This window comes from Triturus cristatus, chromosome 7 (genome assembly GCF_964204655.1).
Source record: "Triturus cristatus chromosome 7, aTriCri1.1, whole genome shotgun sequence".
NCBI classification, from domain to species: Eukaryota; Metazoa; Chordata; class Amphibia; order Caudata; family Salamandridae; genus Triturus; species Triturus cristatus.
Window position 1 is genome coordinate 1,863,141,139 of NC_140590.1, and position 25,340 is coordinate 1,863,166,478.

At 48.6% G+C, this 25,340-nt stretch overlaps 1 protein-coding gene across 1 annotated transcript; it reads left to right on the forward strand.

Annotated features, from left to right (window-relative positions):
- Positions 1–1,248: 1,248 nt before the first annotated feature.
- LOC146813516 (erythroid membrane-associated protein-like) lies at positions 1,249–22,415 on the forward strand. The gene is made up of 5 exons (XM_085614764.1): positions 1,249–1,384; positions 11,454–11,549; positions 14,797–14,928; positions 16,741–16,884; positions 20,648–22,415. The coding sequence occupies exons 1-5, from the start codon at positions 1,363–1,365 to the stop codon at positions 21,154–21,156; spliced, it is 903 nt and encodes a 300-aa protein (XP_085470890.1). The 5' UTR covers positions 1,249–1,362; the 3' UTR covers positions 21,157–22,415.
- The last annotated feature ends 2,925 nt before the right edge of the window (positions 22,416–25,340 follow it).

The window sequence follows — 25,340 nt, forward strand, 5'->3', positions numbered from 1 at the left end:
CTCTTCAGCAATTTTGAATATCCTAAATAAACTTTAATGTGAACAAGGCATGAGAATCCATGTTTGTGTTACAGAGAAGCTTTTATAATGAGAAAAATCACCATTCCAAAGAAAAACCCAACATCTCACTGCAGCATTCAGACATGAAAACATGTCACTTTGCATGTTTTTAGAAACTAGTCATACTGCTTTTCCATTCTGAACTTTGAAACCTTTACAGTTTAAATAAAAGGAAAGCTGTAGAGTTATTTGAGTATTAATGTGGAACCCTTTACCAGCTCACATAAACCAATGACAGAATGTTGAAGAAGAAGGAGTTACCAGCCACCTGCTACATAAAAAGTGCACGCGCTGTAAATCCATCACTGCGTGGCAACAGGAAAAAAGAAGAGTGGCCGCGCACGCGCGCACCTTAGAGGGAACTGTGGTTGGGACTCATCCATAGGGTACAGTTTGTTTCCAGCAGTATATAATTTATCCTCAGTCTGATCATCTTCTCCTCTCCTTCTCTCTCTCTCTCTGTCACACACACTCACTCACACACAGTCCACAGTGACACATGGCTTATGAGGCATATCATTTATCCTCAGTCTGATCATCTTCTCCTCTCTTTCTCTCTCTCTGACACACACACACACACTCACACACAGTCAGTGGTAAAACGTATTTTGAGGCATATCATTTATCCTCAGTCTGATCATCTTCTCCTCTCCTTCTCTCTCTCTCTCTGTCACACACACTCACTCACACACCATCCATGGTAGCACATGGCTTAGGAGGCATATAATTTATGCTCAGTCTGATCATCTTCTCTCTTTCTCTCTCTCTCATGCACACACACACACACACACACACGCACGCACATACACACACACACACACACAGTCACACACAGTCCACGGTGCACATGGCTTAGGAATCATAGCATTTATCCTCAGCCTGAACTTCTAGTCTCTTACTCTCTCTCTGTCTCTCTCTCTCTCTCTCTCACACACACACACACACACACACACACACACAGACACTCACACACACACACACACACACACTCACGGTGACACATGGCTTATGCTGGAGGTGTTGTCTGGAGTTTCAGCACATGCACACATGCTTCGTAAGTGAGATATGGAGGCTATTCTGAGCTGTTTTTCTGCACACTCCTCATTCCCCCACACAGATTGCACAATGCCACCATCAGCTCTTTCTAAGTGCAGTTTCCTGTATCTGTACCTGTTTTATAGATCCCTCCCAGGACTGCTCATCAGATGCAGCTCAGACCCGAGTACCTCTCACTGCTTCCAGCACCTCTGAGTATCCTGAGCACTAGTGGAGGCTCCTACGGCACCGAGGAGGGATCACAGAATGAATCCAACTTCATCTACAGGTAATTCTGATGCAGTCTCTCAGGACAGAGGTGAGTAAGTCTTATATGAAGTTCATGGTTAGTGATATGCAGTCTGGGCAGGGGAGCTGAAGACCCCCTCTCTTATCTAGTAGTGTGTCACACTCAGTCTGGCCAGAGTAAACAAATTATAATCTGAACAGGGTCATTGCAGGGCAGCTGATGGAAACACACCTATTAGCAGTACACGCAACGCAGCAGGTGGATTTGCTGCACTGCGTAGCTTAGGGCGAAGTTATAGAGTTTGTAGGGCCATATCAGCTAAGATGCTCCTGCTGTTGCTGCTGTCTTCGCCTGTGCTGGTGCTCTAATTAGGATGCCTTACGACACAGACAGCCTAGTACCATCGTGCAGAGCTGAGTTTGTGTTGTATAGTGTAGGATATGTACTGGAAGCAGACCTTCCCAGTACACATTCCTGCACCTACACAAACTCAAAAGCATGGCACACATTTGGACTTGTTCTGTGTCTTGCAACACACATGCAATCTGTAGATTTTATGTATAAATACAAATTTTCCCCTCGTTAATGCCTGCTTCAAGGAGGTATTAATTTATACATAAATAAAAAATTGTGGGCGTTTGTGTTGATCCACCCACATCAAACCCCAAGGACGCCCACTTGGAGCAAAGCGACACAAAGAGCTTTTGGCCCTGAGAAAAGGCTTTGCATGGTTGGACTTAGCGTGGCTCTGTGTGGTTTAGTAAATACAAAGTAACACAAGAAGCGCATTGTGCTGCCTGGTGTTACTTTGCTTCGTGTAGGAGTTATCTGGAGGGAGAATGGGAGTTCCCGTGCATCCATCCATCCATATATTTTGATGCAAATCCAGGTTTACAAACACTTGTAAACCTGGGTTTATGCCGGAATGGTGCGCCTGCTTGACAGACGCATAACATCTAGAAATAGCTTTATTTCTCCTTAGCTCCTCTTTCTAAGTGTGCAGCATCCTGCAACACACATAGAAATAAGAATATGCCACTACGGATTGTTTTTGTTCGGGAAGGTGTCCCTTCCCGCACAAAAACAATCCTGCCAGTAACGCAGGCACCCTTGCACCATAGAGCAAGGGTGTCCGCATTGGTGCTAGGAAGCATACCGTGCACCAGCATAAGAAGAGAGTAGCAATGCGCCATGTCTGTGTAAATGTGGCACACTCATGTCCTCTCCCTTTCACGCATTTAAAGTTGTGTTGCGTGAACAAATAGTAAATGTGCTCCAAAGTTGTTAGTGGTGATTCGAGCAAATATCAACTCCACAATATTGTCTAACAAAATATTGACATGGTAAGCAGATGTGGGGTTAGAGCAGCAAATATATACTTCTTTATGTATGCTCACATTGATGATAAGCTGGTAGCTGATCAGTGACTACACTTGACACTCAAAGAGACAGCAGTCCATTCTTGGTGCACATTGAGAGGCAATGGCAAGTCTTGACACTCACTGAGCGGCTATGGTCAGCACTGAAACACACTGAGAGGCTATGGTCAGCGCTGACACACACCGAGAGGCTATGGTCAGCACTGACACACACTGAGAGGCTATGGTCAGCACTGACACACACCAAGAGGCTGTGGTCAGCACTGACACACTCCGAGAGGCTATGGTCAGCACTGAAACACACTGAGAGGCTATAGTCAGCACCGAAACACACTGAGAGGCTATGGTCAGCACTTACACACACCGAGAGGCTATGGTCAGCACTGACACACACTGAGAGGCTATGGTCAGCACTGACGCACACTGAGAAGCTATGGTCAGCACTGACACACACCGAGAGGCTATGGTCAGCACTGACACACACCGAGAGGCTATGGTCAGCACTGGCACACACTGAGAGGCTATGGTCAGCACTGACACACATCAAGAGGCTATGGTCAGCACTGGCACACTCCGAGAGGGTATGGTCAGCACTGAAACACACTGAGAGGCTATGGTCAGCACTGAAACACACTGAGAGGCTATGGTCAGCACTGACACACTCCGAGAGGCAATGGTCAGCACTGAAACACACTGAGAGGCTATAGTCAGCACTGAAACACAATGAGAGGCTATGGTCAGCACTGAAACACACTGAGAGGCTATGGTCTGCACTGACTCACACCGAGAGGCTATGGTCAGTACTGACACACACCGAGAGGCTATGGTCAGCACTGAAACACACTGAGAGGCTATGGTCAGCACTGACTCACACTGAGAGGCTATGGTCAGCACTGACACACACTGAGAGGCTATGGTCAGCACTGACGCACACTGAGAGGGCTATGGTCAGCACTGACACACACCGAGAAGCTATGGTCAGCACTGACACACACCGAGAGGCTATGGTCAGCACTGGCACACACTGAGAGGCTATGGTCAGCACTGACACACATCAAGAGGCTATGGTAAGCACTGACACACTCCGAGAGGCTATGGTCAGCACTGAAACACACTGAGAGGCTATGGTCAGCACTGACACACTCCGAGAGGCTATGGTCAGCACTGAAACACACTGAGAGGCTATAGTTAGCACTGAAACACAATGAGAGGCTATGGTCAGCACTGACACACACCGAGAGGCTATGGTCAGCACTGACACACACTGAGAGGCTATGGTCAGCACTGACACACACCAAGAGGCTATGGTCAGCACTGACACACTCTGAGAGGCTATGGTCAGCACTGAAACACACTCAGAGGCTATGGTCAGCACTGAAACACACTGAGAGGCTATGGTCAGCACTGACACACTCCGAGAGGCTATGGTCAGCACTGAAACACACTGAGAGGCTATAGTCAGCACTGAAACTCACTGAGAGGCTATGGTCAGCACTGAAACACACTGAGAGGTTATGGTCTGCACTGAGTCACACTGAGAGGCTATGGTCAGTACTGACACACACCGAGAGGTTATGGTCTGCACTGAAACACACTGAGAGGCTATGGTCAGCACTGACTCACACTGAGAGGCTATGGTCTGCACTGACACACACCGAGAGGCTATGGTCAGCACTGAAACACACCGAGAGGCTATGGTCAGCACTGAAACACACTGAGAGGCTATGGTTAGCACTGAAACACACTGAGAGGCTATGGTCTGCACTGAAACACACTGAGAGGCTATGGTCTGCACTGACTCACACTGAGAGGCTATGGTCTGCACTGGCTCACACTGAGAGGCTATGGTCTGCACTGAAACACACTGAGAGGCTATGGTCAGCACTGAAACACACTGAGAGGCTATGGTCTGCACTGACTCACACCAGAGGCGTAGCTAGAGCTTGTGGCGCCCGAGGCTATCTCTCAGATTGCCGCCACTGGGGGAGGGGGGGTTTGCTGGGGAAAAAGGGCGGCAAGCACTTGAAAGAGGACCGAGAGACACGTAGTATCGCCGCTAATAGTTACCTCAATCATGCAAGTTACATGCACATACATGACACGGTCCAAGGCTACACAGTTGAATACACCGATGACTGGCAGTACAAAAGAGGACACACAGACTGCATGATCTTTCTGGGGACTCAGATAAACCGCATGTGACATCCATCAGAGAGCTGCGTGAACACTTCCCTGGTAAGCCCCTCAGCACAATGCAAACATGCACATACATGACACTGTTCAGGGATCCATCATCTACAGCTGACATTAAATGACCATTCATCATGGTCCCCCCATTAAAGCAGTGCACTTTGTGATCTGCATGGTACATGTTCTTTGAAGCAGGCACATTAACCCTCTGTGCTACCGTTCCAGGAGTCAACCCTTCCACTAGACAAAACTCAGATCTCTCTCTAGGAAGAACATTAATCACCGAAGTTATCATGACATTTTTATTGTTTCTGAAAATTGCTGGAGGCCAGGAAGGAGGTAGCAAGTTTTTTTTAAACCATAATATACTTGCAAACCCTACGCACCCACCCGAAATAGGTACCCAGTGCAGTCACACCGTTCGCACAGCCCTAACCTGCTCAAGGTTTATGTGACCTCAGTGACAGAGTCAGAGTGACTGGATCACTGTTGCTCTAGGGTGTGCTGCTTCGTAGGCCTGCCCGCAGGACTGGAGATGAACTTCAGTATGGATTGTGGTGGACAGGCCTTCAAGGTTAACTCACAATTGACACCACTAGGGTACACCTGCTTGTGCTAAGACATCAGGCCTTCTAAGGTCTAGTGGGGTCTTCTAAGGTCTAGCATGGGAATATGCTCCCTCAGTAGAGTGGTCTGATGGACTGGTCATTAAGGCTGAACCCAGTTCCCCAGTTCCAAATTCGACAGCTCTGGCCATAGTGCCACATCCTCTCCCCTACTGAACACCATACTGCCCCACTGAGAGAAACTCGCACTGCCTTCAGCTACAACCTAATTGTGCCCGCTATAAACACTTGGATGTGGCTCAATTTAAATTATGCACTTGATAAGAGTAATATGCTGCCTAAAAAAAAAAAGTAAAAGCAAACACTCATAGGGAATGCAAGATTAAGTAAAGCATGTGAAATGTAAGCAGAAACAACATGGTTACCTTAACAATCTCTCACTCACTATTCAGAAATCAGCAAGTGGTTTTACCTGAAAAGTTAAGGACATGAGTAGAGGGCCCTGAAGGGAACCGTTTCAATGTCCATTGCTTATATCCTTACAAAACGTAAGCAGTATGTTTTAAAAAGACCACATCCATAAACACAGAGCCATGGTACACATTTTGTTTTCCAATCCACCCATCAACCAGGTATTGCAGTCCCTCCCGGAATGGTACACTTCCACCTAGGGACAACAATGCTGTTCAAAGAAAGACGAGAAAACAAAAGTAGCGCTTCACTGGCAAACTCTGTAAAGTGATGCTGATGTATTTGGATGTGAATAAAACCAATCTGGCCACTTTGCAACCACTCTGTCTTGCTTTATTTAGTTATCTATTTATTTTTCATATTTAAAACCTTCTATTTCTCTCCATCCCGCTGCACTTTGGAATAGAAAAATGTCAGAAAAAGGGCATTTCATGCAAGAGTGTTTATCTTTTTTGGATCCATTTCACAGGGAAGCAACTAAATGAAAGAAGGAAAGAGAGGTTGCAAACCGTTTCTTCAAGTTACGGTTTTCAGTAAGTGAGTAGCAAGACAGAAAGAGAGAGAATAATAGGAAAATGGGGGGGGACAGCTGCCAGCACAAAAAAGAAGACGACATTGCCCGAGTCCTATTCTTTCTCTGCCCGTCCCCGAACGTCCACGAAAGCAAGCCGAGCCTTATCTGAATGCCTTTGTCCCCCCCCAAAATAGTGCCGCCTGGGGCGGACCGCCCCCACCGCCCCCCCCCTAGCTACGCCACTGACTCACACCGAGAGGCTATGGTCAGCACTGACACACACCAAGAGGCTATGGTCAGCACTGAAACACACTGAGAGACCATGGTCAGCACTGAAACACACTGAGAGGCTATGGTCTGCACTGACTCACACCGAGAGGCTATGGTCAGCACTGACACACACCGATAGGCTATGGTCAGCACTGAAACACACTGAGAGGCTATGGTCTGTACTGACTCACACCGAGAGGCTATGGTCTGCACTGACATTCAGCCAGAGGCCATAGTCAGCACTGACATGCACCAAGAGGTTATGGTCAGTTCTGATACACACCCAGAGGCTACGGTCTGCACTGACACACATCAAGAGGCAACGTCAGCACTGACACACACTGAGAGGCTATAGTCAGCACTGACATGCACCAAGAGGCTATAGGGAGTACTGACACACACCCATAGGCTATGGGCAGCATTGGCACACACTGAGAGGCTATGGTCAGCAGTGACACACACTGAGAGGTGATGGTCAGCGTTGACACACACCGAGATGCTATGATCAGCACTGACACACACTGAGAGGCTATGGTTAGCATTGACACACAGTGAAAGGGTATGGTCAGCAGTGACACACACTGAGAGGTATGATCAGCAGTGACTCACACTGAGAGGCAATGGTCTGTGCTGACACACACTGAGTTACTATGGTAAGCACAGACACACACTGAGAGGTGATGGTCAGCGCTGACACACACTCCAAGGCTATGGTCAGCACTGACACACACCCATCTGCTATAGTCAGCATTGACACACACCGAGAGGCTATGGTCAGCATTGACACACACTGAGAGGCTATGGTCAGCACTGACACACATTGAGTGGCTATGGTCAGCACTGACACACACCGAGAGGCTATGGTCAGTACTGACACACACTGAGAGGCTATGGTCAGCACTGGCACACACTGAGAGGCTATGGTCAGCACTGACACACACCGAGAGGCTACGGTCTGCACTGACACACACCGACAGGCTATGGTGTGCACTGACATGCACCAATATGTTATGGTCAGGACTGACACACACTGAGAGGCTATGGTCAGCACTGGCACACACTGAGAGGCTATGGTCAGCACTGACACACACCGAGAGGCTATGGTCTGCACTGACACACACCGACAGGCTATGGTCTGCACTGACATGCACCAATATGTTATGGTCTGCACTGACATGCACCAATATGTTATGGTCAGCACTGACACACACTGAGAGGCTATAGTCTGCACTGACATTCAGCCAGAGGCTATGGTCAGCACTGACATGCACCAAGAGGTTATGGTCAGCTCTGACACACACCCAGAGGCAACGTCAGCACTGACACGCACCAAGAGGCTATAGTCAGTACTGACAGACAGCCAGAGGCTATGGTCAGCACTGACACACACTGAGAGGCTATGGTCAGCACTGACACACACCGAGAGGCTATGGTCTGCACTGACACACACCGAGAGGCTATGGTCTGCACTGACATGCACCAATATGTTATGGTCAGCACTGACACACACCGAGAGGCTATGGTCTGCACTGACATTCAGCCAGAGGCTAAGGTCAGCACTGACATGCACCAAGAGGTTATGGTCAGCTCTGACACACACCCAGAGGCTATGGTCTGCACTGACACACACCAGGAGGCAACGTAAGCACCTACCCACACCGAGAGGCTATAGTCAGCACTGACACACACCAAGAGGCTATAGTCAGTACTGACACACACCGAGAGGCAATGGTCTGCACTGAGATGCACCAATATGTTATGGTCAGCACTGACACACACTGAGAGGCAATGGTCTGCACTGATATGCATCGAGAGGCTTTGGTCAGCATTGACATACACCAAGAGGCTATGGTCAGCACTGACACACACCCAGAGGCTATGGTCAGCATTGACACACACTGAGAGGCTATGGTCAGCACTGACACACATTAAGAGGCTATGGTCAGCACTGACACACATCGAGAGGCTTTGGTCAGCATTGACATACACCAAGAGGCTATGGTCAGCACTGACACACACCCAGAGGCTATGGTCAGCATTGACACACACTGAGAGGCTATAGTCAGTGCTGACACACACCGAGATGCTATGATCAGCACTGACACACACTGAGAGGCTATGGTCAGCACTGACACACACTGAGAGGCTATGGTCAGCACTGACACACACCAAGAGGCTATGGTCAGCACTGACACACACCCAGAGGCTATGGTCAGCATTGACACACACTGAGAGGCTATAGTTAGTGCTGACACACACCGAGATGCTATGATCAGCACTGACACACACCCAGAGGCTATGGTCAGCATTGACACACACTGAGAGGCTATGGTCAGCAGTGACACACACTGAGAGGTGATGGTCAGCGTTGACACACACCGAGATGCTATAATCAGCACTGACACACACTGAGAGGCTATGGTCAGCATTAAAACACACTGAAAGGCTATGGTCAGCAGTGACACACACCCAGAGGCTATGGTCAGCATGGGCACACACTCAGAGGTATGGTCAGGAGTGACACACACTGAGAGGCAATGGTCAGTGCTGACACACACTGAGTTACTATGGTAAGCAAAGAAACACTCTGAGAGGCGATGGTCAGCGCTGACACACACTCCGAGGCTATGGTCAGCACTGACACACACCCATCGGCTATAGTCAGCATTGACACACATTGAGTGGCTATAGTCAGCACTGACACACACCGAGAGGCTATGGTCAGTACTGACACACACTGAGAGGCTATGGTCAACACTGACACACACCGATGAGGCAATGGTCTGCACTGAGATGCACCAATATGTTATGGTCAGCACTGACACACACTGAGAGGCTATGGTCAGCACTGACACACACCGAGAGGCAATGGTCTGCACTGAGATGCACCAATATGTTATGGTCAGCACTGACACACACTGAGAGGCTATGGTCAGCACTGACACACACTGAGAGGCAATGGTCTGCACTGATATGCACCAAGAGGCAACATCAGCTTTGACACACACCGAGAGGCTATAGTCAGCACTGACACACACCAAGAGGCTATGGTCAGCACTGACACACACCCAGAGGCTATGGTCAGCATTGACACACACTGAGAGGCTATGGTCAGCAGTGACACACACCCAGAGGCTATGGTCAGCATGGACACACACTGAGAGGTATGGTCCGCAGTGACACACACTGAGAGGCTATGGTCAGCATTGACACACACTGAGAGGCTATGGTAAGCAGTGACACACACCCCGAGGCTATGGTCAGCATTGACACACACTGAGAGGTATGGTCAGCAGTGACACACACTGAGAGGCGATGGTCAGCGCTGACACACACCGAGATGCTATGGTCAGCACAGACACACACTGAGAGGCGATGGTCAGCGCTGACACACACCACAAGGCTATGGTCAGCACTAACACACACCCATTGGCTATGCTCAGCATTGACACACACTGAGAGGCTATGGTCAGCACTGACACACATTAAGAGGCTATGGTCAGCACTGACACACATCGAGAGGCTTTGGTCAGCATTGACATACACCGAGAGGATATGTTCAGCACTGACACACACCCAGAGGCTATGGTCAGCATTGACACACACATACAAACAAACAAACATTGTCCAACTTTAAAAAATACCAAAGTCTCTAGTAAGCGTCTGCACCAACTGAGATTCAGTGTTAAGACTTTGAACACATTTATAGGTAGAGTCTAGCTTTGGCACAGCTTTGGCACAAACTCATGAGCCACAGACCACATATGGTACACTCAGTGAGTCACAGTCCAGTCTTCTATGGGGTAAGTGGCATTCACGATGCAGCACACACAGTGAGGGATAATGCTGAATTGGCACATGCAGTATGTGTTAGTCAAGACGTTGCACACACTGAGGGTCACTAGCCAGTCCCTGTAGAAACACTGAGTCACTGACATACCTTGCATCAAACTGAGACTTACTTTCAGCCCTGGCAAACACTGAGGGTCACTCACTGTCCTTCACAGATTCTCAGCTGTAACCAATACACACTGATCTTTCTGGGTGCTCAGTAAGATTCATTGTTCAATCTTGGCACACACTGAGAGCCGCTGGTCAATCTCAGCAGATAAGGAGAGGCACTTTTAGTCTTGGAACACACTGAGATTCAGTGAGCAGTCTTCCCACACACAAAGACTCAGGGCCTGATTCATAAAGGGCCTCAGAACTTGTGGCAGAGGCCCAACAGTCATGAGGGAGTCTCCACATTCGGGGCGGAATCTCCGTAATGACTGTGGGGACTCTGCCATGAGTGCGGTGGCCCTTTGTGAATCAGGTCTTCAGTGACCTGTCTTGGTACACACTGAGACTCAGTGACCAGTTTTGGAACACAATAAGACTTAGTGACCAGTTTTGACACGCACTGAGACTAAGGGACTAGTTTTGACACACACTGAGACTTAGTGACCAGTGTTGGCACATAATGAGGCTCAGTGACCAGTTTTGGCACACCAAGACTCAGTGACCAGTCTTGACACACACCGAGACTCAGTGACTAGTCTTGGTACACACTGAGACTCAGTGACCAGTCTTGACACACACTGATAGTCATTGGAGTGACTTGACACACATTAACTGAGGATGTTACAGGCTGTTCTGTGATATTGTACTCCAGCTACAGGCTGGTGATCCACTTCCACATGTAAAGCTAACGCAGGATTCTGTGATTTCCTCTCCAGGTGGCCGGGAGATCCCTCGTCTAAGGATGCAGGCGATAACCGTGGGAGTGACGGTTGCAGTCAACATATTCATAAACATCGTGCTCTACCGTCTGGGTAAGAAGTGTGGAGTTGACTTTCAGACACCCTAAGACCCCCTCCTCTCCCCGTGGCACGTGAAAGGGCCTCTCTGCTTCAGGCATGATTAGATAAACTACAGATGAAAAGAAATAGAGGCTCCTGCTTCTACATTGTAACCACAGAATTACAGTTAGGAGGTGGCCGTCGGCCTCAGCAGTAATGTCTGACTCAAAGATTTGTCTTAAACATAGTTTAATATGTACATTCTCCTGGATGATGAAGATGGAGATGGTGATGATGCTGAAGCTGATGATAATTAAGTGCTCTGAGCGCTGCGAGTTAGTGATGGAGAATGATGATGATGAGGATGATGGAGATGATAATGATGGTGATTATGATGATGGGTATTATTGTTATTATTATTATTATGATTATTATGAAGTGTTCCGAGGGCTGCGAGTTAGTGATGGACAATGAGGATGGAGATGGAGATGGTGATGATGCTGAAGCTGATGATAATTAAGTGCTCTGAGGGCTGCGAGTTAGTGATGGACTATGATGATGATGATGATGATGGAGATGATGTTGATGGTGATTATGATGATGGGTTTTATTATTATTATTAATATTATTAAGTGCTCCGAGTGCTGAGAGTTAGTGATGGGCAATGATGATGTTGGAGATGATGTTGATGGCGATTCTGATGATGGGTATTATTGTTATTATTATTATTATGATTATTAGGAAGTGTTCCGAGGGCTGCGAGTTAGTGATGGACAATGATGATGAGGATGATGTAGATGGAGATGATATTAATGATGATGATGATGCTGATGCTGATGATGGAGCTGATGTTGATGGTGATTCTGATGATGGGTATTATTATTATTATTATGATTATTATGAAGTGTTCCGAGTGCTGAGAGTTAGTGATGGACAATGATGATGATGCTGATGATGGAGCTGATGTTGATCGTGATTGTGATGATGGGTTTTATTGTTATTATTATTATGATTATTATGCAGTGCTCCGAGTGCTGAGAGTTAGTGATGGACAATGATGATGTTGGAGATGATGTTGATGGTGATTCTGATGATGGGTATTATTGTTATTGTTATTATTATTATGATTATTATGCAGTGTTCCGAGTGCTGAGAGTTAGTGATGGACGATGATGATGAGGATGATGGAGATGGAGATGATATTAATGATGATGATGATGCTGATGCTGATGATGGAGCTGATGTTGATGGTGATTCTGATGATGGGTATTATTATTATTATTATGATTATTATGAAGTGTTCCGAGTGCTGAGAGTTAGTGATGGACAATGATGATGATGCTGATGATGGAGCTGATGTTGATCGTGATTGTGATGATGGGTTTTATTGTTATTATTATTATTATGATTATTATGCAGTGTTCCGAGTGCTGAGAGTTAGTGATGGACTATGATGATGATGCTGATGATGGAGCTGATGTTGATCGTGATTGTGATGATGGGTTTTATTGTTATTATTATTATTATGATTATTATGCAGTGTTCCGAGTGCTGAGAGTAGTGATGGAATGGTGATGTCATTTACTTGGTGTCAGTGGGCGCACGAGAGTTGTTCATTTACACTCTTTATGCCCCTTCTCCCGTGTGCTCACTAGTGCAGCTTTACCTTGAGACGTGGAATGGGAATCCTAGGACATCCCCTCAAGGCCGCCACCTGCACAGTGAATGACAAAACAAGAGGCTTTAGGAAAGGCCTGCCCTGGGAACAGCGCATTTTCTGTAATAGGACGCACACAGGCACAGTGAACTCTACATTTAATACGGCCCAGAAGGTTATTGAGTTCAAGTGTTTTCCAGACACTTATGATCTTTAGGAAAGAGGGTTACACACTTCACAAAGGTTTCTAAGTGAACTCCTAGAAATGTTTTGTCAATTTTGGATTACGATCATGGGAAGGCAGTTCAGCGTGACGGACACGGAAAACACGTCCACACCACATAGGGCGGGAGGTGTAAGGCCTTTCCTCCAACGGCCCCTGCTCTGTTGGGCCGTCAGAGGAACTTTTTTTGTCAATGGAGGCAACAGGGGCTCTGTCAAAGGAAACTTTACGGTCCACCTGTCTAAGTGAGGCTGCGTACTGAGGGCCATATTTATGACCCCAGTTGAATCGCGGTTGCATCACGCAACGTGAAACATACACGCCGCAACTGAAAAACGAGCTAATGAAGTCATGCAAGGCCTCTTCGGGTGGCCCTGAGTGGCCTCCTAAATCTCGACTAACGCAAAGCGGCGCAAATCACTGTGTTGCCTTATTCTGCGCTAGCGAGGCGTTACGTGGGTGTTACGTGGGCGTTACGTGGGTCTTCCCCGCAACTCCCATGGTTTTTGACGCATTCACAGATTTACCAGAACTGCTAAACCTGGGAAGGCGCCTAAAGATATGTCTTCCCTAAGTGGCATAACGAGGACAAATATCTTTATTTCTCCCCATTACTTAGTCTTTCTATGTGTGCGGGATTCTGCAGCACACATAGAAAGAGGAATATGCTTCCCAGGACTGCTTTTGTGCAATTCTGCACGAACACAAACCTCCATGCAACACAGGCACCCTTGCAGCATGGTGCAGGGGTGTCGGCGTTGGTGCTATTCAGCCATAATGACACTAGAGCAGGAGAAAATATTCTTTTAAATACGGTGCATTTCTGCCCTTTCACTGTCACGCAGCGCAGTACGGTGCCTTGCCGCGCCTCACTCCGTGACAAATCTCATATATATGCCCCTGAGTCTCGACAGACAGGCTCCTCCCTCATGTTTGCAATAGAGTTCACTCTCCAGCAAACCCTACACCAGGCCCTGTGTGTATATTGGGGCCAGTGGCGGCTGCAGCCGGACTTAGCTTCCTGAACTCATCACCAACAAACACTTCACACCTTACTGAGAAGCAGAGAAAGGAGCTGCATTCAGAGATGCACAGTAAAGGGTCTTGTAATGAATAAGAAAGACTCAGTATTAAATGTTCCATCTTTCTCTCTCCCTCTCTCGCTCTCTGTCTCCCTCTCCCTCTCTCCCTCTCTCTCTCTCTCTCTCTCTCCCTCTCTCCCCCCTCTCGCTCTCTCTCTCTCCCTCTCCCTCTGTCTCTCCCTCTCCCTGCCCCTCTTTCTCTCTCTCTCTCCACCTCCCTTCTCCCTCTCTTTCTCTCTTCACCTCCTCTCTCTCTCTCTCTCTCCCTACCTCTCTCTCCCTCCTCTCCCTCTCTTCTGGCTCCTCCCCCCCCTGCAGTGGAGAGAGCAGTATTCTACAGCCCCAGGGTGCAGAGCTCTGCTGATCTCCAAGACGAGGCTGGAGATGGTCCGGGGTCTTCCCAGAATCCTCTGCGCTCTCTTCTGAAAACCTCTCTGTGCCTCCGTCCAGGTAAACACCCTTTCGCCTCTTGTTTCAGCATGTTGTAGTACATGACATGTTCATGTGTGTTAGGGTTCAGCCATGTTAGTGAGCGTCACTCTGGGACAGGAGATGCTGAAAGTGAGGGCGGGGGTTAAAGACGCAGGGATTGTTCAGTCTTGGGTAGTGTAAGAAAATGCCGGCTTCTTACTGCTACCGAGTGCAGCTCGTTGGACATATCTGCCTCATGCCAGTGGTGTAGCAAGGGTGCCAAGAGCTCTCAAGCAGCTGCAATTGTAGTGCAGAGGGCCCTCACAGCCCTGGGGCCCCTCACAGCCCTGGGGCCACTCACAGCCCTGGGGCCCAGGGCCACAGCACGTGCTGCACGCTTGGTAGGTATGCCCCTGCCTCACACCCTGCCACCTCACACTCTGACATGTAAATATGTTCCTAACATGTCATGTTGTATGTACTAGACTGTTCAAGCTCACATCACTCCCAGCCCTGGGCCCCGGTGCCACTGCACCTGCTGCACGCTTGGTAGGTACTCTGCTCCCTCACAGCCTTCCACCTCACACTCTGACATGTAAATATGTTCATGTTGTACTAGACTGGTCAGGCTCACACCCCTCACAGTCCTTCATCCCCCGGTCTGTGGTACCTCCACCACTGCTGATGCTCTTGTGTTACTGTGGACAGCACTTCTATCTCCAGCTGTGCAAAGACACACAAACACAAAGAGGGTTGTGTGTCAGAGTGTCATTGATAAAAATAATGTCTGACTTTAATATAGTGTCTAAAATATAATTTACAAAAAGTGAATCTCTGAGTGTAGATCTTCTATCTCTAATGTGTGATACTTATGGCACAATATCTTTGTCAGACAATATTTATTCCACAATATTCTGCTGCCAGACCCACAAAGAGGAGTCACTCCCAGATCCCATCAAACATTGCAACACTTTGTTGCATGAACCACTTTATCAGGTTGATCTGGACTCCTCTTGCTTTCTCTTTCTCTTCCTCTCTGACTCCCATTCTCTCTCGCTTCCACTGTCTCTCGGCCAACTCCCTTTCTCTTCTTTTTTCCTTTATTTCACTCCATTTCTCTCTTTCTCTCTTGCTGTTTCTCTCCCTTTCGTTTTTCTCTCTCTGCTATTCCCTCCCTCCATCTCATTACCCCTGTCTCCCCCTCCACCCTCTGTCTCTCTGTACCTGTCTCTCCCTCCATTTATTTGCACCTGTGTCCCCCTCCATCTCTCTGTACCTATCTCTCCCTCCTCCCTCCATCTCTCTGTACCTGTCTCTCTCTCCACCTCTCATTACCTGCCTCTCCCTCCATCTCTCTGTACCTGTCTCTCCCTCCTCCCCCTCCATCTCTCTGTACCTGTCTCTCTCTACATATATTTGTACCTGCCTCTCCCTCCCTCCATCTCTGTGTACCTGTCTCTCCCTCCCTCCTTCCTCTATCTCTCTGTACCTGTCTTTCCCTCCCTCTCTCTCTCTGTACCTGTCTCTCCCTCCCTCCATCTCTCTGTACCTGTCTCTTTCTCCCTCCCTCCATCTCTATACCTGTCACTCCCTCCATCTCTATGTACCTGTTTCTCCCTCCTCCACCCTCCATCTCTGTGTACCTGTCTCTCCATCCAACTCTCTGTACCCGTCTCTCCTTCCCTCTCTCTATCTCTCTGTACCTGTCTCTCCCTCCATCTATCTGTACATGTCTCTTCCTCCCTCTATCTCTCTGTACCTTTCTATCCTTCCTCCCTGGCTCCTCTCTGACCTGTCTCTCTCTCCCTCCCTCCCCCATCTCTGTACCTGTCTCTCCCTCCTCTGTCCCAGTTTCCCAGTACAACCTTCATGACAGACAAGGACGTCTCCCTGGACAGAGCTGCCCCAGGGTGAGGAATGAGCCTGGAACAGAAGATTCCACTCCATGGAGAGATTTGCAGCCTCATCTGAGAGAGACTCTGTGTCTCCACAAAGGTGGGAATACTTTACTATGTAACTTTCCACAAGCATATTTGATTTTTGAATAAAAATACATGTTGTTCTGGCCATTTACATTTAATTACAAGACTTGCACGGAACACTATTTGTTTTGAATGTGCTTTTTGCAGGCCACTGCCTTTCATACATTGAAAACCACCTATGCTCTTGGACAGACCTGAACAAATCCTATGCATATAGTGGAGGTTTACCACTGCCTGCACCTTTTGTGAAAACGAGTACTAATGATTCCACGAAGGCAAAGAAAGAGAGGACCCCATCCCCCAGGGCTGTCACTTCAAAGAAAAGAAAAGGGGAGCCACGCAGCCCACCCCCCTGAGCCTTTAATGGCCAGAGGACCCCATCCCCCAGGGCTGTCACTTCAAAGTAAAGAGAAGGGGAGCCACGCAGCCCACCCCCCTGAGCCTTTAATGGCCAGAGGACCCACCCCTGTGGTCAGCGCACATATTGTGTCCCAGGGATCCCACCCCTGAGGCACAATAGTCTCCCTGCCTGCACCACCATGTTTGCTCCTGTCTGACGGAATCAGGTTTAAATCTCCCGTCAAATTGGAGCAAATTTATTTATTTATTTTATTTATTTATTATAGGTTTATACCGCGCTAGAATCGACTCTTGAGTAAGAGTATCTCTGCGCAAACACTTGAGGCCCGATTTAGGTTTGTCAATGCCAATGCCTGATAGTCATAAATGCCAAGGTCTGAGGGCTCATCAATGCCAGGGTCTAAGGGCACATCAATGCCAGGGTCTGAGGGCACATCCATGGCAAGGTCTGAGGGCTCATCAATGCCATGGCCAGTGGGCTCATCAAAGCCAAGGCCTGAGGGCTCATCAATGCCATGGCCTGTGGGTTCATCAATGCCAAGGTCTGAGTGCTCATCAATGCCAGGGTCTAAGGGCACATCAATGCCAGGGTCTGAGGGCACATCCATGCCAAGGCCTGAGGGCTCATCAATGCCATGGCCTGTGGGTTCATCAATGCCAAGGTCTGAGTGCTCATCAATTGTAAGGTCTGAGGGCACATCAATGCCAAGGCCTGAGGGCCATCAATGCCAGGGTCTGAGGACACATCCATGCCAGGGTCTGAGGGCACATCCATGCCAAGGCCTGATTGCACATCCATGCCAAAGGCTGAGAGCACATCAATGCCAAGGACTGAGGGCACATCAATGCCAGGGTCTGAGGGCACATCAATGCCAGGGTCTGAGGGCTCATCAATGCCAAGGCCTGAGGGTCACCAATGCCTAGGCCTGAGGGTCATTAATTCCAAGGTCTGAGGGCACATCCATGCCAAGGACTGACGGTACATCAATGCCAGGCCCTGAGGGCATATCAATGGCAAGGCCTGAGGGCACATCAATGCCAAGGCCTGAGGGTCAAAAATGCCAAGGTCTGAGGGCTCATCAATGCCAAGGCCTATGAGTCATCAATGCCAAAGCCTGATGGTCATCAATGCCAAGGTCTGATGGCTCATCCATGCCAAGGCCTGAGTGCACTTCCATGCCAAGGCCGGAGGGCATATCAATGCCAGGGTGTGAGGGCACTTCAATGCCAGGGTCTGAGGGCTCATCAATGCCAAGGCCTGAGGGCTCATCAATGCCAAGGCCTGGAGGTCATCAATGCCAAGGTCTGAGGGCTCATCAATGCCAAAGTTCTGAGGGCACATCCATGGCAAGGTCTGAGGGCACATCCATGCCAAGGCCTGAGGGTCATCAATGTTAAGGTCTGATGGCTCATCAATGCCAAGGTCTGAGGGCACATCCATGCCAATGCCTGATAGTCATAAATGCCAAGGTCTGAGGGCTCATCAATGCCAGGGTCTGAGGGCACATCTATGGCAAGGTCTGAGGGCTCATCAATGCCATGGCCTGTGGGCTCATCAATGCCAAGGCCTGAGGGCTCATCAATGCCATGGCCTGTGGGTTCATCAATACCAAGGTCTGAGGGCTCATCAATGCCAGGGTCTGAGGGCTCATCAATGCCAAGGTCTGAGGGCATATCAATGTCAAGGCTTGAGGGTCATCAATGCCAAGGTCTGAGGTCATACAATGCCAGGGCCTGAGGGCACATCAATGCCATGGTCTGAGGGCCCATCCATGCCAAGGCCTGAGGGTCATCAATGCCAAGGTCTGAGGGCACATACATGCCAAGGTCTGAGAGCTCATCAATGGCAAGGTCTGAGGGCATGTCAATGCCAGGGCCTGAGGGCACATCAATGGCATGGTCTGAGGGCTCATCAATGCCAAGATCTGAGGGCTCATCAATGCCAGGATCTGAGAGTTATCAGTGCCTGATTTGGAGGGCTCATAAGCACCTAGAGGTCACATCAGGACGGGGCATGGTGGTACCATTAGCAACTGGTCTGGAGTGCACATCATTACCAATGATAGAGGGTGAATCAATAGAAGGGTTGGAGCACTGGCCGTGGAGGGCACATCAGTGCATACTTGTGACTGTGGGTGGGACAGGGACTTGTCTGAGGTCACACAATATGTCAGTAACTCTCTCTCTCCTCTCTCTGCAGTGCTGGGGTCTCTGGGTGGGACAGTAACTTGTCTGGGGTCACACAGTGTGCCATTAACTCTCGCTCCTGTCTCTAAAGTACTGGGGTCTCTGGGTGGGACAGAGGCTTGTCTGAGGTCACACAGTGTGTCAGTAACTCTCCCTTCTCTCTGCTGTGCTTGTGTCTCTGGTGGGACAGTGACTTGTCTGAGGTCACACTATGTGTCAGTAACTCTCTTTCCTCTCTCTACAGTGCTAGTATCTCTGGGTGAGACAGTGTCTTGTCTGAGGTCACATAGTGTGCCAGTAACTCTCTCTCTGCAGTGCTAGGGTCTTTGGGCGGGCAGTGACTTGTCTGAGGTCACACATTGTGTCAATAACTCTCTCCTCTCTGCAGTGCTGAGATCTCTGGGTGGGACAGTGATTTGTCTGAGGTCACACAATGTGTCATTAAGCCTCTCCTCTCTGTGGTGCTGGGGTCTCTGGGTGGGACAGTGGCTTGCCTGAGGTCACACAGTGTGTTATTAACCCTCTCTGCGGTGCACGGGTCTGAGGGCTGGACAGTAATAGTCTGAGATCACACATTGTGTCATTAACTCTCTATTCTCTCTGCAGTGCTGGGGTCTCTGGGTGGGACAGTGACTTGCCTGAGGTCACACAGTGTGTCATTAACTTTCGCTCCTCTCTCTGCATTGCTGCGGTCTCAGGGCTGGACTGTGGCTTGTCTGAGATCACACAGAGTGTCATTAACTCGCTCTCCTCTCTCTGCAGTGCTGTGGTCTCTGGGATGGACAGTGACTTGTCTGAGGTCACACAATGTGTCATTAATTCTCACTCATCTCTCTGCAGTGCTGGGGTCTCTGGGTGGGACAGTGACTTGTCTGAGGTCACACAGTGTGTCATTAACTCTCTGTCCTCTCTCTGCAGTGCTGGGGTCTCTGGATGGGACAGTGACTTGTCCGAGGTCACACAGTGTGTCAGTCACTCTCTCTCCTCTCTCCGCGGTGCTGGGGTCTCTGGGTGGGACAGTGACTTGTCTGAGGTCACACAGTGTGTCATTAACTCTCTGTCCTCTCTCTGCAGTGCTGGGGTCTCTGGATGGGACAGTGACTTGTCCGAGATCACACAGTGTCTCATTAACACTCTCTCCTCTCTCTGCAGTGCTGGGGTCTCTGGGTGGGACAGTGATTTGTCTGAGGTCACACAGTGTGTCAGTAACACTCTCTCCCTCTCTGCAGCGCTGGTGACTCTGGATCCAGACACAGCTGATGGACACCTGATCCTGTCGGAGGACAGGAGACGTGTGACACGGACAGACAGACCACAGCCTCTGTGGCACAATCCCAAGAGATTCATTGGCAATTTCTCTGTGCTGGGGCGGGAGGTGTTCACCTTTGGGAGGCATTACTGGGAGGTGCAGGTGCTGCAGGAGGAGGTGTGGGCAGTGGGGGTCTCACGAGAGACTCTGGGAAGGGAGGAGATTACCAGTGAGTCCATTAAAGGCGAAGTCTGGGCTGTGGCGCGGTGGGATCATGTAACGTACGTCGCTCTCCTCCCCATTCTCACCCACCTGGAGCTACGTCAGCCCCCCCTGAAGCTGGGGCTCTACCTGGACTATGAGGGGGGGCGGCTGTCCTTGTACAACGCAGACACCTGGGACCATCTCCACACCTTCCATGACACCTTCACTGGGGGGCTGCACCCCTTCTTCTCGGTGGTTGGTAGGACAGACTTGCTCCTTGTGTAACAGAGCCCCCCCCCGCACACCCCACACCCCCACCAGGGCAGAGAGAGAGACAGAGGGACGCAGCACCCCCGCCCCTTTCATGCCCCCACTCTTTGATTTCATGTGTCTCCTGGTATTAATCCCCCTTATCGGGGGTGCTGTGCTGTACCCAGGGGCGGCTGGTGACATTTTAAAGTGGTGGGGCGTAAAATGATTGGTATACTTGACGGTTGCGAGCGAGCGTAGCGAGCGAGCCCGAACCCCTATAAGGAGGGTTCGGGGGGGTTCTCCCCCCGAGAAAATTTTGAAAAAAGAGAAGAGAAATGGTGCATTTTCAAGCAAATTTGAGAAAGCAGGAAGGTTAATAAAGCAATTGTAAAAGTGCAGTTATAACATTAATAAAGAGATGTCATATAACATAGGTAGCTGCTTATTCAGTATAACCACAGAGCTTCATAACAGACTTCGAGATACAATGCATTTCTGAGTACCTCACTCACAGATGTTTTTTATTTAACAAACTAAACTGGTTGCAAAGTAGCAGCATTCAAAATTGTTTACTTTTTCTAAATGAAATCAGCACGTCTCTCTTTAAGAGCAGCAAACTTTTCAATAACTTTAGTGTTAAAGTCCGGGATTTTCTGAACTAGCTTGCTCTCTACAGAGAGCATTGCCAAAGCATTAAGTCTTTCCTCAAGCATGGTGTTTCTCAGGAATGTCTTAATCCTCTTTAAGGCTGAAAAACATCGTTCTGCCTCGACTGTTGTCATAGGAGTGGTTATGACAATTTTAAGTAAAGCCACTGTCTCTCCAAGTGACTTTTCCGTATTAAGTTTATGTATTAAAGCCAGCAAAGACAAGGCACTTGTGGCCTTCCGGTACACAGGCATTCCGTACAGTACAGTCAACTCAGTTCTCAGCTCTTCTTTATTGAGCATAGGATAAGCTCCCACAGCCTCATTCAGAGCACGCTCCGGGAAGGATTCATCATATTTGGCAAACTGTTGACTTTGCAATAATGTGGCACTCACCAAATGTTTTGTGAAAGAAAAACGCTCTTTTGCCTTCACAATTACAATGTCACAGATCTCCTTTGCAATTCGGACCATAGTGGTGATGTTTTTCCTGTGGTTTGAGAAAATAGATTTCTCTGGCAGTTTGCTGTGTAAATTGTCAACCCCATCTCTCACTTTGCTTATGCTTTGTACAAACATAGTAGTATATACCTGCACTTTGACAGTATCTATCTCTCGTGCTTGTAACTGATTGTATAACAGGTCGACAGCTACCATTATATCATGAAATAAAAACAGTAAGAACTGAAACTCTCTGTCTTGTAGTGTTCTAGCAAAGCCACGGGCTTCAGTCTGACTTTTGTAATCAAACTCATCATTGGCTTCTATGGCTACAAAACATTTCAGAAGGTCCTCTTTATGTTCATAGATTAGGTTGACTGTACGGATGTTAAAGTTCCAACGAGTTGAGGGTCCCCTTGGAACGCTTTTGTCTACAATGTCATGAAGTGCTTCTGTTCTTTTGGGGGAACGTGAGAAGAATGCTGCCATGCCTCCTATATCCTGAAAGAAAATTCGTGTCTCAGTGATCTTTGATACTGCCTGTTGCATAATAAGATTAAGTTGGTGAGCGTAACAGTGCACATAATGAGCATTAGGGTACACATCTCGAATTCTATTCTGAACTCCACTAAGGCTTCCACTCATTACGGACGCACCATCATAGCTTTGCGCAATAAGTTTTTTTTTTTGAGGCAGCTCTGGAAAAATTAAGCTCAGTTGACGCAGTATAGCTGCAGTAATGGTTTCTGCACTAGAGTCTCTTAAATGTGTGAAACCATAGAACCTCTCCACAACTTGTCTGTCATTGTCAATGTATCGAAACACTAATACGGACTGTGTTTTAGTGGCCACATCAGTGGTGTCATCAGCCTGAATAGCCACAAAGTCTGTGTTTTGCAATTCTTGCACAATATAGCTTCTCATAATTTCGAGCATACACTCAAGAAGTTCATTTTGTATTGTTTTAGAGGTGCCCTTAAAGACTGTAGCACGTGCTAAATGTGCTTCCATATCCTTGTCTATGCTTGCTACTAAATCCACAAGGCCTTTGAATATTCCAGGATTTGGGGAACCTTCCGATTCATCATGGCCTCGCAATGCCAGTTCAAAAGCACCACAGAAACGAATGCAATCAATTATTTTGGATAGAATCTGTCTGTTCCTATCAACTGCTTCATTGTGTTTCTGTATTGCTTTGCGGTATGCATCATTTATCTGCTGCTCAATCGGAGCATCTTCCCCCAACATTCCCAGTCTAGTCAGGTTTTCCATATGCTTTCTTGTGCGTGAATGCTTCTTTATTTTTTCAGACAAATGCTTCAAGTCTGTTACTCCTTGATTTGTCCAAGAAAACTCACCACCAAACAGCAAGCAGGGGAAGCAGAACAGAGAATTTCTTAAAGGGCACCCTGTAAGCCAATCAGCTTTTGTGTACCAGGCGTTTGAGAATGTACGTGTGGACATTTTTCCTCTGTCCTGGGAAGTTTGCTGTAGTTTTAGGTCAGGCCGATGAGGTCCCAATTGCTTTAAATGTATTTTGTCTTGAAGTGGCCGTGCCTGGAATGACCTTGTAATCAACTCTTGTACTGTATTCATGATGCCGATGCTGGCCTTACCAATATATATTAAAGAAACCTGCCAATAATCAAAGTACAACATATAAGGTGCGGTGCAATAATATCAAATTACAGTATAAATACATATATCTTGTGCAGTATATAAATCTCCAACAGCTCCCCTTTGCACAACATGACTGCTAAAAATACAGCCTTACTGCCTGCTGCCTCTGTGTGCCATAGTAGTTGCTGAAGGCACTGAAACAGACACTGCTTGAGGGCCTTGAACAAGGCAAGGGATAGATAGTGCTGTTAACAACCGTTATTGCCCAAATCACAGGGCTAAGGCTGTTAGTAAATTCCATCCACTGAGGGTACAATGTTCAGAATGTGTGCCTACCCCAACCGCCATGTACAGTGACCACACACATAGCTCTAACTCCAATCTAAAAAAAAAATAGCATCAGTTTCCTTACCTTTAACTCTGGTGTTTGCTGGGTCGTAGCCGGGGTGAAAGAGCAGCAAAGGAGGTCTTGTTCCTCGCCGGAAATATGACCAAAAATTTGGTAAGGATTGTCAAGCTTTAGAAGGTGCTGAAAATAAAAATAACGTGCTGTAACTAGACAAGCATTGCTTTTAAAATACAAGTAATCCCAATGAATTTTACCAGCGTCAGCATTAGCATTAGCAGCGCCTGCCCTGGATTGGCGAAAGAGCACGGATAGGGCTCGCCCGGATAGCGAGAGACGGGGCTGCTGCATGATGCAACCCTCGGCCTCTCGGCCCCCTCCTCTCAGTAGTAGTCAGTGGCAGACAGTGCGGCGAATGCGCATGCTCGTGCTTGTCGTGAGACAAACTCGAGCATGCGCAAATAAATTGCGAGCCGGCTGTCTGTCAACGGTATCAGTGCTCGCCCCCCGGCCCCACCCCCTTCATCATGTCCGAGTCCGACGCAATAAATAATATCATTGCATTGCAATTTGCTTTTTGCGTGCGTGCGTTCGAGTGGTAAGTGGGGCTCCGCCCCTGCGCCCCAATGGACAAACCGCCGCTGGCTGTACCCCTATTTCTTCCACTGTCAGGGACAGACCTGCCCCCCCCCCCCACCCCAGAGGCTTCACTTCTATTTTCGTCTGCTGTTAGGCCTCCACCAGGGGGTGTAGTGCTTGCCTGTTATTCGGCAATACCCTGTGGACACCTGAGGTAGGGGGGAGTGGGAGATATCCCCAAGAGGGGGAGTGGGAGAAGTCCTGAAGGAAGGGGGGGCGGAGATGTCCCTCAGGGAGGGGAGAGCGGGAGATGTGCCAAGAGAGGGGGGAGCGGGAGGGAGGGGGGTGGGGGAGATGTCCCAGAGGGAGGGGGCACGGTGGATGTCCCTGGGGAGCTGGAGATATTCCAGAGGGAAGGTGAGCAGGAGATGTCACTGAGGGAGGGGTGAGTGGGAGATGTCCCCCATGGAGGGGGAGCGGGAGATGTCCCAGAGGTAGGGGTGAGCAGGAGATGTCCCTGAGGGAGGAGGAGCGGAAGATGTTCCCGAGGGGGGTAGGAGATCTCCCAGAGGGAGGAAGGAGAG

Bases quoted from the DNA above. Each gene is read 5' to 3' on its own strand.
- LOC146813516 (XM_085614764.1), top strand. From the start codon at position 1,363: ATGAATCCAACTTCATCTACAG. The intron at 1,385-11,453 runs GTAATTCTGATG...TTTCCTCTCCAG, and splicing joins GAATCCAACTTCATCTACAG to GTGGCCGGGAGATCCCTCGT. The intron at 16,885-20,647 runs GTGGGAATACTT...CCCTCTCTGCAG, and splicing joins GACTCTGTGTCTCCACAAAG to CGCTGGTGACTCTGGATCCA.